The following is an 18,800-nucleotide window of genomic DNA, read 5'->3' as shown; positions in this document are numbered from 1 at the left end:
GGTTGCTAGGCGAATTAATCCATCTCGCCCCCCTCTCATGCCCTCTTGGGATCTTGCCCTCGTCCTCACGAGCCTGCATTCAGATCCCTTCGAGCCACTCGATTCATTATCCTTAAGATTTCTGTCCCTGAAGACATCTCTGCTGGTCGCGTTGGCCTCCATTAAGAGGGTCGGGGACCTGGAGGCATTTTCGGTCAGTAACTCGTGCCTGGAATTCGGGCCGGATTTTTCTCACGTTATCCTGAGAACCCACCCGGGTTATGTGCCCAAAGTTCCTACCACTCCCCTTAGAGATCAGGTAGTAACCCTGCAAGCGCTGCCCCCGGAGGAGGCAGACCCAGCCCTTTCCTTACTCTGTCCAGTTCGCGCCCTGTGCATTATGTGGACTATACTCAGTACTTTTGATCTTCCAAGCAGCTCTTTGTCTGTTATGGCAGACGGCAGCAGGGAAGTGCCGTGTCCAAACAAAGATAATCCCACTGGATTGTGGAGGCCATTTCATGTGCTTATTTGAGCAGAGGTCAGCCTCTTTAACAGACATTTGTAGAGCTGCGGGCTGGGCGACACCCAACACATTTGCAAGGTTTTACAATCTGCGAGTGGAGCCAGTTTCCTCAAGGGTATTAGGTAACCCTTGGTGATCGAGGAAACAACTCGGTGGGGTGTTGTAACACGCTTGCGGTGCCTTTTTTCCCTAACACGGAGAGATGTGCACCTTCCCATCTGTCAGTAAAGTTACCCGTTCGGTGTGCCCTGCAGATTCCTCCGAGGCCCCCAGCACTGACTCAGCGGAGGAGTCACCTGCTGGCCCACTACGTTAGGTCTGCCCGCTGGTCAGCCCGCGTTTTTGGGTATAGGTGCCCCTCTGGCGATCCCATATGCTTATTTCCGCCCCTGGGTGGACCCGTGCCTTCCCTATCCGCTAACCACCTTCTTATGCGCACTCCCCCTTCTCAGGGTTAGTCCATATGTAATTCCATTTGTTTCCCTATTGGGTGCGGATGGTCTCCACAGCGTCCTCCCTACCGGGATTGCACGCTTCCCAACGTACTGTCGTATTTCCTAGAATTATCTAGACGCTAGCGATTCCCAAAAAAAATATACCTATTCCGTAAAGCTTTTCTTGAAGTGGGGATAAGTTAGGTCCAAGAGCAAGTTGGAGGACCGCGCCTTCCATGATTTGGGTGCGTCACGCTTGCCTGACTGCCCTCTCATCGGAGGCGTTGGTAAGGTGCAGTCATTATGGCGCTTTCAATGGCTCCCATACGTGACATCAAATCCAATTTAGAACATCAAATCCACTTATAGCACTGGAGTTCCCCAACCGAAGGGGAACGTTCGAGGTTACAGAAGTAACCCTTCGTTCCCAGAGGAGGGGAACGAAAGTGCTGTACTCCGTCGTCATAATGACTGTCCCTTAGCTGTTTGAAAGTCTCTTCAGCTTAAAGAGGATAGCGTTTGCTGGTGCCAGGTCTGCTTATATGCTCAGTTAATTGGAGATGCAGCACACCTGCGCAAGCTTGCGCTGCCAATTCATTGCTTTCATTGGCCCGTTCAATACTCTCCAGACAATCGGCTTCTGAACCGAAACCTCCCATACGTGGATTTAGAACATCAAATCCACTTATAGCACGTCCGTTCCCCTCCTCGGGGAACGAAGGGTTACTTCTGTGACCTCGAACGTTTCCCCTACTATCCAAGCTAGTGAAATCATTTCTTTATCCCTGCCACCAGCAGACGAAGTGAAAAAGTTTATATTGCTGGCAACACTGTAACAAGACAAAGAGCAACCTGCATCCCTCTCACGTGGATGCGCTTCTAAGTGATCTATGAGTTTGACTAAAGACTGGCTGAAAGATGAGAGCGGGGATGACTTGTGTTCTGTATAAAGTCAGATGAAGTAAGATTCTATCCCTTATTTCTGTCAAAAACAGGGTAAATATAAAATGATTAAATTGCAGACGGCTTTTCATTCATAGTTGCGTTGCGGCTTTTTTTCTATAACTTTTAAATATGAAATACATTTTCTCATACATTATGTCTGCATGTTAAAATATCATGCAGTCATTTGTTATTTTACTGTGTCTGCGCATATTTTATTTATTATCTTAGCGTATATTTTTTCATTTATTTAAATCATTTATTTATAAATATTTTATGTATTATTTATTTTCTGTTTGGCTGTATAGACTATTGTCGCTTGTTGAACTATTTATTTTCAGAACCAAAATTATTTTCATTCTTGTTATCACTGCTGGAAACTTAAATATTAGAGTTTTTTTTTTTTTTTTAAATCAGACTACTTGTTGTATAACAGACTATTACTTGCGCGCACATGATCGTTCATTTATCGATATTTATTCGTTCATTTTGTTATTTTCGTAACTGTTGAAACCAAGTGTGCCGCAAGCCTGCGTTTGAGTGAAGGTTTCGGCCGTTAGATCGCCCCCTGGGGGCTGGCTGCAGTACAAGTCATAAAGCCCGCCTCTTCCGTGTTAATGAAGGAGACTTGAACCCCAATAAAAAAAATAATTACACTTGCAATAAAATGTCCCGAAAGATGGTTCTGGTCGATTAAGGCACTGGTTATTGTGCTGAAATAGGTGCAGATCTTCATTTTTGTAAACAGTTTGTTTTTAGCAGTAATTTAATGCTGACACGTATGCCTAGTCACCCAGATAGCAAAATACAATTGGGCCGATTCCGGCTAGATTCTCGCCTGCTGGAGACTTACCTCTCAGACTGACTATCTCTGCAGGACATACTTCGGATGCGTGGACTCACTGCCCGATTCCAGCCCGAGTCAATCGAGCCAGATGCGGCGGCCGAGCGAGCTGGAATCGGCCCGCGCCGCCGCGAGTAAGTTATGTGCGCTGCGGCCCGGAGCTGGCGCGATTGAATCTTCATTATATAAACCCTCACCTTTGTTAACGTTATTAAAACATTTGTGTTGATATGACAGCAAACGCAGGCTATATGTAAACGCAAAGTGTTGCACTGTTTAACCTTTGAATAAAGATGCAAACGGCATACATCGCATATATTCAAATATAGGACAAAATAAATAACAATAAACCTGTATTGATTGCACAAATATTAAATAATAATACAATTGAATACATTTTGTAGTGCACAAGAATTAGGAAATTCAATATAGGCTAAATATGACAATAAAACTGCACAATAAATGACAAATAAACTAAATTAAGTACACGGAAAATACAGATGATCAGTAGCAGTAATTCTCGTTATGTGTCTAAATAATAATCTCCACGTTGATCTTCTGTAAGGTTATTTGAACTTGCTTTGCAGGACGTCTCTGCATTTTAAGTTTTGGCATGTTATTAAGTAATCTACTGAATTTGCTGTTATAAAACATTATTGAAACCGAATCTTATATAGCCTAATAGAGCTGTAAATGTTAGACATTTATTTACATCATTTACTGTTGCCGTTTTATTTGAAAACTCCAACTAAACATTAAAATGAATGTAAATTCCTCGTTGCCAGATATAATGAAGGCATCGAATAAACCAAATGAAAACGGAGACAAAAAAATTAAATAAATAAACAATTCAAGCGAAAATCAATACACAATATAGTGATGTTGCAGCAGATAGACGTTGTATTAATACTGCAAAGTTTTTTTTTGCACAAATTGACAAATTGCAGGGTTGGGATGTGTAAATATCCTGTTGATATTTAGTAATCTTGCTGTATTTATCTTCTAAACGCACGATTGTTCCCGCATGGTAAATCGTTATGGTGTGTAGGCTATATTTTGGATTCTGTTGATGCTAATTAAAATAAAAACCTTTCCTATAATGTATGTGTTGTTTATATGTTATTGTTCATATTTTACAAGTGTTATTTCTACCCCTATGAAGATAACAAATACCAACAACCCTGTTATAAGAGAATATGTTATTTGTGCTCATGTTCAGGCTAGAGTGTATAAAAGATCGTTTATTTCTGCAGTCCACCATGTATTGCTTTTATTAAAGTTTAACAGCTTACATCACACCGTTTTTAAACCGTATATTATTGTGTTTTTTTAATGTAAGTGCTTCTATTTACATCAGTGAGCGTTTGTTATAGTGCAGACACCGGCAGTCGAGTGAGCAGTTCGGGGGGCGTGGTTGATTTTACATAAAGCGTTTGGTTGGAAGCTCGACTCCGCTCATTTTATCGGCTCCTCCTCTGGCTCCATCAGACAGTCCTTCTGCGCATGTCTGGCTCCAATTTCAGCAGTCTTTTGCGACAGTTTGTGCCCGTCAAGCAGGCGTTTTGCCCTCAAGGCGTTCAATGGGAAAAGGGGCTGTCGCGTCGTCCATATTTTTTACAGTCATTGGTTGAAATGTAGCAGAAATTAAATGATTGAATGAGATTTAGCCTAGCTCAGAATAATTTTATTAATCTTTTAATTAGTTTTATGAATACTGCGTTATGAGTGAGTTTTCAGGATGCATTTTAGGTTTCGTGTGTGTCTACTTTTGCTTTCTATAGCCTACATTAAATGTATAATTAAAATGCAATAATTAGCCGAGCTTTATTTATTTATTTTTTTTCGTTTGTATTATAAATATTTCATTTAAGTATTTTCAATTTCAACTTTTTATTTTTGCATTATTTATTAATTTATTAATTAACTTTTTTCGGGTCAGCTGTATTGTTGACGAGAACTTTTCTTATCTTTCCGAACTGGTTTAACAATTAAGTTTTACTTAGTTCTTATTACAGCTGAAAAATAATGAAGTTACATTAATAACTTAAAGTTTTACTGGATGAACATGAGTTTGCTTCGCATATAACGCAAGCTTATGACGCAGATGTTAAATGAAAATGTTGCGTGCAGCTTTTTATTTTTATATTACTCTGTAACATAAAGTAATATAATGTTGCTATGAAATCAATGCATTCAGCTATGAATTACTAAAACATATTGAGAAGGACTTCTTTGTGTCTTTTTAACTAGTAGCTCAAACCAGGGGCGCCTGCAGGATTTCATTCCAAAGTACGCACAAATCCAGCACCGCCTCCTTGGCTGTTATTTTAGTATTCAAACATTAAACAACGAATGCATCCAGTAAAATAAAAACAAAAAATTATAATTTAGCAAAATTTTGCTTTTTTTATCTTTGCATTTTTATTTTATTTTTTTGTAAGTTTTATTATTTTATTGTCTTCTTAATTAAAGCTATAGACAAAATCCTGCTTGACATTTTAGAAAATATTTTGCGTAGCCACCCAGTATGTATTAAAGATCACTGAGAACAAACAAACACAGAAACATGTTACATGCCCCCATAAATGTCCAAATTATATTTGACTGAATCGAAGCAAGTAATTGTAGAAACAAAAGCCATATTTGCACGTCATGGTATCCCAATGACTGTAATAAGTGATAATGGACCACAGTTTATCAGTCAGAGCTTTAAAGACTTTGCAAGAAATTATGGATTTGACCACATAACATTGAGTCCTCTTTATCCAGAATCCAACGGTTTAGCAGAGAAAGGAGTACAGATTGTGAAGCGCCTGTTGAAAAAAGCAGCAGAGACAGGAGAAGATCCTCACCTGGCTGTTCTTAACTACAGGGCATCACCTATTGAAAATGGCCTTTCACCAGCGGAACTCATGAATCGGAAACTGCGGAAAAGACGTCCATCAGCTAATCATCACATGATGCAAAGTTCTGTGAATCATGTGAAAGAGAGGCAGATGAACTATTACAACAGAACAGCAAAACCATTGAGTCCACTGGCTCAAGAAGACGTGGTACGGGTGAGATGTGATGGACAGTGGGGACCGTTGGCCAAAGTGACAAAAGAGACTATGCCCAGGTCTTATGAAGTGTTGACAGAACATGGAAAGTTAATGAGGCGGAACAGAAGACACCTGCTGAAAGTGCTTCAGAGAGCCATAAGAAGCAAAGAAAGTGACTTTCAGGATGTGGAAATCTCAAAGCAAAAAGAACAATCAGAATTGCAAGACAAGTTAACAGAGACTGACAGAAAGAATGATGTTGAGAGACTGACAGAACGTCCAAAGAGGCAAATACAAAAACCAAAAAGGCTAATAGAAGAAATGTAAATTGTTCATATATATGTATAAAAGTTATAGTTTTCAAGTAAAAAAAAAAAAAAAAAGAGAAGATGTATTGATAGGTGTTTTGAAGACCTATCATTAGAGGCCACTAGATGGCAGTACGAGGCCAAGGTAAGCCCAGTTGAGTTATATGAGAAGAATAAAGCATTCTGACAAAAGTACTCGGTGTGTGAGCCTCGTCAATACAGATCTTGCCTCTCTGACAGGTCATTCAGGGTGTCTTGGAGGGGAGAGGTGTCCAACCTACAGCATCTAAACACTGGGGTACCACAGGGCTCTGTTCTTGGGCCACTTCTCTTCTCCATCTACACATCATCTCTAGGACCAGTCATCCAGAGACATGGATTCTCCTACCACTGCTATGCTGATGATACCCAGCTATACCTCTCTTTTCATCCTGATGATCCCTCGGTTCCAGCTCGTATCTCAGCCTGCCTGTTGGATATTTCACACTGGATGAAAGATCATCATCTTCAGCTGAACCTCGCAAAAACGGAAATGCTTGTAGTTTCTGCCAACCCGACTCTACACCATAACTTTTCAATCCAGATGGATGGGGCAACCATTACTGCATCCAAAATGGTGAAAAGCCTTGGAGTAACAATTGATGACCAACTAAACTTCTCTGACCACATTTCTAGAACTGCTTGATCGTGCAGATTCACACTCTATAACATCAGAAAGATCCGACCCTTCTTATCTGAACATGCAGCTCAACTCCTTATTAAAGCTCTTGTTCTCTCCAGACTGGACTATTGCAACTCTCTACTAGCCGGGCTCCCAGCTAACTCTATCAAGCCTCTTCAACTGCATATTTACGCTATAATTTAACTCATGCAACAGCACCTTGGACAGCTACAGTGCCACTAAAGCTTTCAAACACAACCCCAATAAAGTAATGAAAGATTAGACTTTCTCCGGTGACGGCCGACATCTCAACACACCGTAACCGTCCTTCGGGTGGTAAAGCCGGCATTAAATCACAAAACAAGACGTCTGGCTTGACTGAAGTGCAGTTATTTTCTCGTTGTTCAAAGAGTCTTCAAGTTTGTGTTTCATGGATATATGTAGCTACAGGATTGTGAACATCAATAGCGTGTCTTAATTCGATGCACAGCAGAAAAAAGTCTTTCAGCGGTGCATGTAGCTGTTGGTTAAGTTCTCTCGGAGTCCTCAGTGGAGAACCAACTGTAACCATACCCAAGTGTTCTCAGAACGATTTGGCACGATAGTGGAAAAGCAGGCAGCTGTAGTGTATACTGTTTAATAATCAATTTCAAATTATGTCACAAATAAATAAATAAATAAATAAAAAGCGCCATTAATTCCCGCCCTCTCATGGCAGGTAGAGCGTACAGCTGTGGCTGCAGGCACCACTGGCTTGAACCACGGGTAGTCGAGTAACTCGAGTATTGTTTTGAAAAGTCAATTAGCAAAAACCAGTAGTTGTGCAAGCGTTAACCAACGCACATTCTCACGTTCATTTCATCATTAGTAAATTCAAACATGAGCGTGAAACCTAGCGTATGCTAAGTTTTTGGGCCCTATCATACACCCGGCGCAGTGTGGCGCATGTCAAGGCGCGGCGCAATAGTCTTTTGCTAGTTTCAGCTTGGCACTAGAGTGGTAAATAGCAAATGCATTAGCGCTCATTTTTGCGCTCATAGGCGTTCTGGTTTAAAAAGGAAGGCGTTCTGAGGCGGGCCGCTGGCGCGTCGCTATTTTGAGAAACTATAATAGATTTTTCATTAGACCAAAACTAACCCGGTCTAAACTCCAGCGCAGAGTTGCGCCTCGCTTACACACTGCTTAATACACACAAGAGAGCAATAGGCAAATATCTTTACATATGAAAAAATGTAAATATTAAGGATATATATAGGATATAATAAGAATAGATATAGGATATAAATATAAAGGATTAAAATATTACAAAACATATTATTTTCTAGCCTACATAAATATGAAAAATCACTGCTTTCATGTCTTCTTCATCTCGGGAGGCTTTTTCAGTTCATTCATAACAATTTGCTTTTGTATAATGTTATTATTATTAGCAGTATTATTTATTATATCCATATTTATATTTGTTTTATTAAAAACAAGCTTAGATTTGCCCACCTGTCAGGTTTTAGACCATATGGGGCACAGCATGTGTATTAGGATATAACTCAGGTTTTTAAGCACACTTCATTATTATTGTTCATTTATTCGTTTGCTGGAAATCAGAACTGAATTTAGAAATAGTTTTTACACAAATCTTTGCACTTAACAAACAAAATTAATTATTTATAGACTAATTGATGTCTGAGCATAAAGGTTTCCCTATCCAAGAGCAAAAGTGAAAGTAGATCCATTATCTCTCATTCTCATGCAGTAGATGCTCTGTTTAACAGTTTTCTGTTAACTGTGAACTGTTTGCTTGTGAAATGCTCAGTTTTTCCACTTACACTTACTTTGCGTCCTGTAAATAGCGAATGAGCTCTTGGCGTGACGCAGCTGGCTCTTAAAGGGAATGGGAGATGAGACTCTGATTGGTTTATTCTTAAAACACACCTATAATTCATTAAGAAAATAAACTCAACCCTTTTAGACCATGCACCGCGGCGCAAGGCAGATTTCCCGTCCTTAAATTAGCAAAAACGCGTCCTGACACGCCCTGAAAGTGTCTGCGCCCTGCGTTTTGCGCTCTGCGCATGGACCCTCAAAATAGAGCCCTATGTGTGTATGCAGCATTGATACACGAGGCCCCTGGTGTTTAGGAGACCGAGCTTTAAATAATGTCTGTTTCACTTCAACTTTTCACTCTTAATAGATGTTTTCTGGAGCACACAGTATCTGGAACAGACACAGTCTTTACGGCAGGGGTTTTCAAACTGTGGGGCGTGGCCCACCGGGGGAGCGCCAGCACCAATTAAGGGGCGCGAGACATTGAGGCGTGCACTCGAGTAAAGAATTATGATGACAGTTCTTATGCGTTCACTAGAGGGAATAGTATGATTAATGTCAGCTCCTCAGCTAACTCTCAGGCACCTGTAGAGTAGAGTTTATGCATTCCAGTGAAATATACACAAATAAAATGGAGCGGGTGCTTTTTAAAATGAATGACGGTGAATGAAAGTTAAACCAATGAGCATCTGATAGAACACTGCCTGTACAAAAGATTGTTTAATTATTTTGTTTTCTAACTGTACATTTAGTCTTTACCTGTTTTGTTATTATGTGGGCGTGGTTAAAAGGTCCGCTCGCGAGTTCAATGAATAAAGTGAAAGTGTTCGACACAGTAATGAAAGAGGAACAGAGAGAAAGGCAGGTGCGCATCGTGATGCTCAGTCGCCAGTTTAGAGAGTTAAAGCCAACAAACTGTTAGGATTGCAATCACAGCATCCTCAGAGAAGGCAGTTTGACTGAATCCTATCAGATGACAGGAAGATGTGGTGTGATTACTTCAGAGTTTGACAGAACTTTATGATGTGCGTCATTGAAGAAACGTGAGTGTTCATAGTTCATTGTTAAAACTTTAATTATCATTCGATGTATATATACATGCATCTATATGCATATTTATAGTTTGCAACTGTATCAGAACGACACGTTTATTATATTATGTGTTCGTGATCTTTCACGTGTTTATTCACGTGTAGTAATAATGACGCAGCATTTTTCCGTGAGTAGTTTGAGGACTAATTAAACCTTTTTTTTCTTTATTATAGAACCACACACATACATACACAATCACCCGCTACTGCATGAACATTTACAGCAACATTTAACTTAATCTGATCACTTGCTTTTACACAATCACTCATTATACATTATACATTCATTGCAAATGAAGATAAGATCCCGGCAAATGTTGCACACTGGCTGATGACATCACTACTATTGATCGACTGCTGAAGTGATCGCTGGACCTTCTGTTTATGAGGTGGATTTTTCTGTGAAACTATTGGGACTTATTTCACCATATTACAAGTGATCGCTGGACCCTTCTGTTTATAAGTCCTCTGAAACTATTGGGATTTATTTCCCCACTATATTACAACCTTCCAGTACTGTAATTATTGTCATCTTATATGATAATTGTTTTCATTTACGTGGGCCTATGCTATTTTATTTGATTTGTATTGTGATGATTATGTTTACACATTAATCATAAAGAAATTGATACAATGTTTGAACATAATAATTTGTGTCTGACCTCTTTACTCTTCCCCTATTCTTTGGACATCAATTGGATAATATATCCTTTAAGGTGATATAGAACCGTATAGTAATCAGTGCTTTCATACAGGCTTCAATACACTGCCCTTCTGAATCACATCAGCAGGATGCCCTTCTGGATCTTTCACTTACTTTGAAGAAAGATCCAGATCAGCTAATCAGAATCAAGCATTTACCAGCCATCTAATGTCAACATGACTGAATTAAATATGTGGACATAAGGGGTGATGTTTGATGTGTTTAACTCTGACTGCAGATCTGCTGAAAATAAAGTGTGTTCAGTGTGTGTTACTGACTGAATGTCAATCTGTGTGTGTTTACAGTCTGGATCATGGAGGAGAGAAGAGGATTACAGCAGGACTGCACAAATGTAGGTCTACACACGCGCACACACACACACAGCTGTAGTGAGTGTTGTTGTGTTGTAAATGTGTGTGTTCTTGTGTTCAGATGCTCGTTTCCTCACTCTGGATCCAAACACAGCACACCCTCAACTCAAACTGTCTGAGGAGAACAGAGAGCTGACATGTGTGGAAGAGATTCAGCCGTATCCTGATCATCCAGACAGATTTGATCATCATCCTCAGGTGTTGAGCAGAGAGAGTGTGTGTGGACGCTGTTACTGGGAGATTGACTGCAGTGGAGATAGTATGGATATAGCAGTGGCATATAAGAGCATCAGGAGGAAGGGACGAGGTAAAGAGTGTTGGTTTGGAAATAATGCTCAGTCCTGGAGTCTAGTCTTCCTGAAGGGTTTGGGATTCTTATTCAGACACAATCACACACAGACTGATCTCCCAGTGGAGCAGATCAGCAGGAGAATAGGAGTGTTTGTGGATCACAGTGCAGGAACTCTGATCTTCTACAACATCAGTGAAGACACAACCATCCTCATCCACTCAGTCCAGACCACATTCTCTGAGCCGCTCTATCCTGGGTTCTGGGCTGAGTCTGGATCATCAGTCAAACTGTGCTGAAGACTGATGAGAGATTTACCCAGAATCCTCTGCAGGATCAGTCAGCAGCAGTGAGATGATCTGGGCTGTTTCTCATTATGCGTTCTTGTCTGTACTTGCGTTTTTGTGTCCTCCTGAAACGTCATCAACCGTCGCCAAAATACTGTTCTAATTTAAAGTTCACATCTTGCTAAATATAGATGAAATTCCCGCATGTGTACTTGCTCCGCCCCTTTGGCTATAGATGCATCGAGAGGTGACCTTGCGAAGCTTGGGTTCCCAGAATGCATTGCAGCGTAACCAGCAAACACTAATAGTGGAGGAGGAAACCCGCACAGTTTTAAAAATACTCCTTTACTGTGTCACAAAATAAAGTTTTAACAGTTTTTCACTCAAATCGGCAGTTTATTCACAAAGATAGCGCGTCTTTGGCAATGTGGCTCAGCTTATGCGGACTCCGACTCCCAGCCTGCCAGCGGGAGCTCCGTCATCAGCTCCCCTGCCATAGCAGCTTTACTCCGGCCAGGCCATCTCGAATGTACTGCTGGATCTCATCACTCCATTGTAGTTTAAACATGATATTTAATTCATCTTGTGAATATCTAACGGACAGTATTTGGTCTTATGAATCTATTATTTGTTCTCAAATGTATTATTTTGGCAGTATTATTTTGTTACGTTTAATAATTGTCTTTAATTATGTTACCGTGTTGTATGCTGTTTGTCTTTGTTTACCAAATTGTTTGACGTAATCTTTATTTCTTACCGTGTATATACTTCTATAATTACCATTGCAGTTTCTTAAATCTAATAATCAAAGACACATGTCCGTGTATAATAACTCAGTTTATTTCACATTTATATGAACATATATATTTTCTTAAATCAAAAATGTAGATATATAATATTAATATAATATTAATTACAGGGTCGTGCTTTAGGTAATTCAGTCATTTTATTGTTAATGTAGAGTGAAACTGATGAATCCATGGTGAGGTAAGTGATGTTATAAAGTACACTGCTGTTCCATTTGAAGAAGTACCGACTTGCATCCCCGGGAGTTGGTTTTTCCAAGTCTTAACTTTGAGAGTATTGAGAAACAGCCCTGGAGTCTCTTCACTCCCACTGTAAGCTGCTTTGTTCAGTTGATCAGTAATGAGATGAGCTGGATCTGATGTCTGATATAAACTGTAGGAGTTTGTCTCTGCTTGTCCTGGTGTCTGGCTGTCAATAATATCAGACTTTCATGTTACTTTCATAAATATGTTACCATATACTGTTTAATATTAGTACTTTTTTAAAAAAAAGATTCAAACACTTACGTTTAATGTAATTATTAATTACTATCAATTATACACCGCCTTATAATGCTTTAGTATTTTCAGTAATGTTCATGTGTATTTCTGCTGTAATCTTCCATCTATAGTGTTAAAGAAGCTGAATACTGTGCTCTGCAGTTAATCCATCATCACTGTGGTCATCTGAGTAATTCTGCTTCATCTGAGCATTATTGTTTTACTGTATTGATGTGAAATTAGCTGTATGTGTTCCTCCATCTTCATCCGTCTTGCTGTGTTTTCTGATCATCAGATAAGCAGATCAGCTCTGTAGTGAAGTGAGGAGGTGTTCAGTCTGTCAGCTGAAGTCCAGCTCTTCCTGCCCCATGAGCAGTTTATAAGAGTCATTCATGTGTGTTGGATCAGATCAGTCGACTGTTCAATGTGTAAACGTATAGTCCAGACTGAGTTTATCTACTAAATGTGACTAATAGTGTGTCATTTCCCCAGTTCTAGTGGAGCTCTACCAGCTCTGTGCCTCTGATTCTTCAATATGAGAGAATCATTCAGTCTGTCAGAGCTTCAGCCTCCACTAAACCACCATTGATTTATTTTACTCCTGATTATCAGTGAGTTATTCTGTTATTATCTGCTTTATTTGTAGCTGTGAAAGAGAAACTGATTAACAATAAAGCTCTGCTGAATATTCACATTACTCTGTGTTTGATTCTTCAGCTGGAGTCAGGGGTTATTGCTGCGGATGTGAAGAGAAGAGTTTACACATGTCATGTTTAGTCAGTAAAACACTTCAGCACAGGGTCCAGCGGTGTTTCCTCCATCATGATCATCATCTCCATCCTCACAGAGCAATTAGAGCACTGAGTTCTCCTACAAGATGGCTGAGCTCCATGTGTTTCTGGGTCAGAGGATGGAGGAGCAGGGAGAGGTGTGCACTGGGGCCTGTGAGTGAGGTGTCTGTGGAGACTGCCTGACACCACTGACGTCTGCACTGTTCTTTCTTACTGATGAAGTAGAACATTCTACTAAATATCTCCCTTCTTACAGTTATTTTCCTTGATTTGATATGTAAGAAAGCTGTGCATTTTCTACACTGATCTCACTGGTAACAGCACTAGTCCTACATGTTAGACTGATGTCCAGGTAAACTGATAAAGGTGGAGTGATTTACATACACCAGAGAAACAGTGTTCACTGTAGTCATCTGTGTTTCTGCACTCCTGCAGCGGTGTCCAACTCATCAGACCAGTGGGAAATCTCTACACACTGTTATGGAGTTCCTCGAGGCAAGACCAGGAGAATGGTCAGACACTCAAACAATCAGCTGTCTAATCTGAGGAGGAGATCAGCGAGGAAACCAACAAGAAGACGACACTAGAGGCTGGTGTCTTGCGTCTGTTGATGTTGTCTAAGCGCGTGGCGGGGTGTTTACATCGTGGCCGTGTTGTTCTTCAGAATATTGAAAGCCCCAAACTGAGTGAGTGAGAGAATGAGAATATTGTGAAGGGTTCAGTATTGAAGAGCTCTGGAGACACACTCTGATCAGATAATCAACTGCAAGAGTCTTCACATGCTCTCAGTCGAGTTCTGGAGGACACACAGTCATGAGGAAGACCTGCGCTGATCCCACAGACCACCAGAGACACCTTGCACAAGGAGTTACGACACAAAAGGTGATCGCAGAAGAAAGCCCTCGTCTGATTTGACCATGTTTTCAGATTTGACCGCATTCTCCCCCTGTTGTTCACTTTATTTTGTGGATTCTGTTTTTGTCTTTGCTGATTTCTGGAACCGCTCTTCCCCAGACTCAAACCCGGATCATTGTCGTCGTCATGGTCAGCTCCTCTCTGCATCTCAAGTCCGCCGACGTACACGACAAGCTAACTGGACAAACTGGTTGCAGTGGGAAAGCCCTCCACACGGAGGTAAGCGGTCAGCAGGTAAACACCAAAGGAACACCGTCATACCGCCCCGTAGAGTTCGATTAAAAACTGAAATGCAGCCATACGTACCTCCGGCTACATGATTCTCGGTCTCCAGAAACGTCAGCGAGACTACGTTTTCAGAATGAGCCTGTGTTGGTCTAAACGCCACTCAGACAAATCTGGAAAGATTCTTCAACAGGAGAACATTCAGTCACACACACTATAGCATCTGTCCCAATGAGCAAGAGCAGCATTACTGAAGACCAGTCAGACATTAATCCAACCTTTAATCATGTATTACTCTACCATATATTCATCTGATTATAATCTCCTCTGACCGAGATTCCTCCTTTAATCTTAGCTAATGATCAGACTGAAGTAGAGGAGTCCATCAGCTGAGCAGAACTTGATGAAGCTCCTGAACACGATGCTTCATGACACTTCAACACATGTAAATACAGACTAATGCTCCTGTTTCTGACTGATCTGAGGAATCAATGTCTTTCAGTCGTCTCCCACAATCTGTCCATAAATACATTAGACCAAAAGTAGAGAAGCACCTTCTGAACTGTGATCATTCAGACTAATGCATTTATTAAATGTAGAAAACACGTAGTCTTGAAGATTAGAGAATATCTTTCCCACCATCATATCATCTTTATGTTTAATGTGTAAATAAGAGAACACTGTCATGTTCGTGTCTTATAATACTGACGCCCAGTTGGAACAAGTGTCTTCTTGATTTACAAGTTCAGTCTGCCTGAAGTTCAGTCTGTCTCGTCTCACATAAACCCTTATAAACCTCTGGTGCCATCTAGTGTTCACACACGTCATAACACCATCACAACAAACACAATAAATAGCTGTTGATGATAAAGAAGCGTTTGGAGAACTAATAATACTGAACACTTTCTGTTTCAGATGAGGACTGAGGTAAAACTCTGATTCTAAAGGGGAGTAGGCAGATACACTGGCTTTGGTGAAAGACGCATGTGAACGGCAGTCGGATACTTTGGTCAGCCATTAAACACCACCTCACCGTCATTACAGCACAATGAAAACTAGTAAAAGAGTGCGGGCGCCGTTCCTCATCCAGAAGTGGACAGCATTTACCATACCTTCTCATCTGCTGTCTTAAAGTCCTTCTCACTCTCTGGGGGAGGATGAAGAGCGAGGGCTGAGTGGACAGTGGAGAGTAGAGGACAGGGCACATTAAGATTCTTGATTTTGAGCTGGAAATTGGATGGAGAGCAAAGACCAAACACAGCAAGTTCCTGAACTTTCCCTCTGGAACATGCTGCAGACGCTGGAGATGCGTGAAGAGTTGTAGTGTTTGGAAAGCTCTGAAATGTCATGCCTGTGACCCAGATTCATTTGTACCTGAAGGAAGTGGACACCTTATTCCCACTCAATAGAAAATAAATGAATGAACTGATGTGTTAATAAGGAAACAGATCATCTAGCACAGGCAATTTAAGGAAAAGCTCATGCATTTACAAAAAAACCCAGCAAATAAAGAGACGATCTTCATCAGTTTGACAACACACATGCTGCAAATCTCTCACAACACAAACAACTGAAGAAACACACAGCAAACCGGTCACAACCCACATAGCAACATTTCTCTGGCCCAGCTCTGGCCCACACAATCAGGTTTTGCTTGGCCCACATGCCGCAGTGAATTACGGTACATGACTGGACCAAATCTGGCTTCCAGACAAGAGCCAAACACAGACCATATCTGGGCCAAGTCTCAGCCAAGTTAATAACCCATAACTGGGCCTGAACTGGGCCAGATAGGTTGGTGTGTCACGATTGCAATGAAGTTGATAAACCCATGGAGTGATGCGCTTTAGGCACACTATGGGCACGCTTTTTCTCAAAGTGACCTGATTGGTAGAGTTTTTTTTCTTTACTCAAAAATGATTTTAGTGTGTTTTAAATGTGGGTCAAGACTGGCCAAACTCACATGGCCCACTTATCACATGTTTAAATCTGGGCCAAATACTACGTTTTTCATCTGGCCTTAAAGACGGTGCCACCTCTGCCAAACCCGGGCCATGTTTGGCCCACATGCTGTATGCCAGTGCCGGACGAATGCCTGCTGTGCCAGCTTTATGCCAAATCTGGGCCAGAATTCTTTGCTACTAGGGAACACTTGCAAATATCAAATAAACATAGAAATATTCTTATCATGTTCCCACATGTACATCTGCAAGCCCTCGAGGTGTGTTACTGATTTACCTCCATACGCTTCTGCTCTGAGAATTGTGTTGTGCTGCTGACCAGGGTTGCCAGATTGAGTTGACGGTTTCATGTCTGAAAACCCACCCAAGATTCATATGTGGATGAGTCTGATCAGATTTACTTATTTTAACCTCCACAATGAATGTCCTGTACTGTAGTTCACAACCAACACCAGCAGAGCTGAGAGAAAAACAAAGCCCTCCTCCTCCTGCTCCTCCTCCTCCTCCTCCTCCTCCTGCTCCTCCTCCTCCTCCTCCTCCTCCTGCTCCTCCTCCTCCTCCTCCTCCTCCTCCTCCTCCTTCTGCTCCTCCTCCTGCTCCTCCTCCTGCTCCTCCTCCTCATCCTCCTCCTCTATATTCATTGTTGTGTTGCAGTTCAGCATGTGATCGCTCCATCATACTGTATGACTTCAGGTTTTCTCCAACTCCTCTTTCCTTGTTAATTCCTCTCAGAGGCCATTTCCCTCGTGTTAGCCACACACGGCCTTGATTATACACGTTCAGCACACAGTTTAAGAATAAAAGTCTTCTTCAGTGTTGGACAGGGCTGTGCAGCAGTTTTCAGTGTCAGTTCCTCGCTTCACTGGCTCTCAGCTCATCTCTCTTAATAAGTCACTCTCTCTCCTCACCCTCACTCTGCTTGGAAAGGGGATCTCCTCATGTGTTTTCAGACCTTCAGCCTTTAAAACAAAAAGAGTCAAGATCATGACCTGAGTTTTGTGTCAGCTCATATCCAGCTGATTTGATATTCTGCAATTCAGGAAACAGACTGAACATGTTATAAGGAGATTGAAGACGATCTAAAATTCATTTAAACTTTAAGCTAACCAGCTAAACATTTATCAGTCTAACGTCTCCAACTTCATTTTCATTTTTAGGATAAATAACCCTTTAAAGAGACATTTCAGTGTGATGTTCCACAATTGTCATGTAGGAAAGAAAAGAGAATGAATCGACAGTAAAAGCATTACCAGTGATTTCACACGGTCGCCTGTACTATGACAGTAACTAATGATTGAATGTTCATTGATTTCCTTAGTTTCAGGCATAGTTAAACATTAGTGCTTTTCCTGCACACGTTCTCCTGCTGTATCTGTTTCTGTACTGATCAGCCATTCTCCTGATCTGAGTGTGTTTCAGTGAACCGCGCTGCTGAACTTGACTCTCTGACTCCAGGCTCCTCTTCTTTGTCATACAGCTCCTCCTCCGCATGAGCGCTACACAGCAGGTATTTCACTGCGGTCAAGCCAGCCACGTTTCGGAAAAACACAGTCAAGCCAGCCGCGCTTTATATTTCGGTGCGCGCGTATTATTATCATTACGGTAATGTCAGCAGCCACACAGAGAGCGCTCCACAGAGCACCCATTTCGCCCAGAACAGAGAGATAACAACGGAATATAAGTTTATCCCCCTTTCCACCCACGTATGCTTTATTAAACAATTTATTAGCTCTTTTTTGACAGTGTTATTTTAAGAATGGGTTTCTGGGCTTACCTGTAATTTTCTTTAAGTTTTTGCTTCAAATGATTTTATAGCAGATCAAACGGACAGAATAAATATACGATTTCTAAATACACAGAATGCGTTTCTACTTCTCCTAGCCAACTACAGTACATTACAAATAAGGTTAAATGCAATTTTATACAACGTGGCTAACCTCAGAAAGTGAAAACAATCATGAAGTAGTCCAACAAAACATTGTTTAAGTTACAAATATATGTTTATTTCATTTAAAGGGAATTTAAAAAGGTATGCTTCTTTCAGTATATGGGATATGGGGCATTATTACACTTTAGATGACTGTAAAGACCTTATTTGTTATAAGTAGAGTCAAATACTAAGCATACATCATATGAAGCCTGTTTTACTGCAGCATTTTGGAGAAATGTACCATTAACACACTTTAAAGAGCTATAAAGAAATAAGTAGAAAAAAACAAAGTTTGGTTCTGATACAGGATGTACATGCATACCTCATGTGAAAGACCTCATTTAAGTTAGCAGAAGAAAACAATGGACAGGACATCCAATATTATATGCATACCT

General features: G+C 40.8%; 1 protein-coding gene and 1 long non-coding RNA gene across 19 annotated transcripts in view; both read left to right on the top strand.

Moving 5' to 3' along the window:
- Positions 1–13,273, top strand: part of LOC567883 (NOD-like receptor C) — a 56,053-nt gene extending 42,780 nt beyond the window's left edge. For all 18 annotated transcript variants that reach the window (XM_073949045.1, XM_073949049.1, XM_073949042.1 and 15 more), the window contains 2 exons: positions 10,656–10,702; positions 10,783–13,273. In XM_073949045.1, the coding sequence (XP_073805146.1) occupies positions 10,656–10,702; positions 10,783–11,309 (574 nt within the window). In that variant the 3' untranslated portion in view covers positions 11,310–13,273. The remainder of the gene's footprint in view (positions 1–10,655; positions 10,703–10,782) is intronic.
- Positions 13,076–16,039, top strand: LOC141381973 (uncharacterized). Its single transcript, XR_012402919.1, has 6 exons — positions 13,076–13,194; positions 13,301–13,527; positions 13,631–13,726; positions 13,810–14,256; positions 14,389–14,508; positions 15,430–16,039. It is a non-coding gene; the product is annotated as an uncharacterized lncRNA (long non-coding RNA).
- The last annotated feature ends 2,761 nt before the right edge of the window (positions 16,040–18,800 follow it).

This window comes from Danio rerio, chromosome 4, assembly GCF_049306965.1.
Source record: "Danio rerio strain Tuebingen ecotype United States chromosome 4, GRCz12tu, whole genome shotgun sequence".
NCBI classification, from domain to species: domain Eukaryota; kingdom Metazoa; phylum Chordata; class Actinopteri; order Cypriniformes; family Danionidae; genus Danio; species Danio rerio.
The sequence above is the reverse complement of the archived record's forward strand: the minus strand, read 5'-3'. Positions and strand labels throughout refer to the sequence as shown.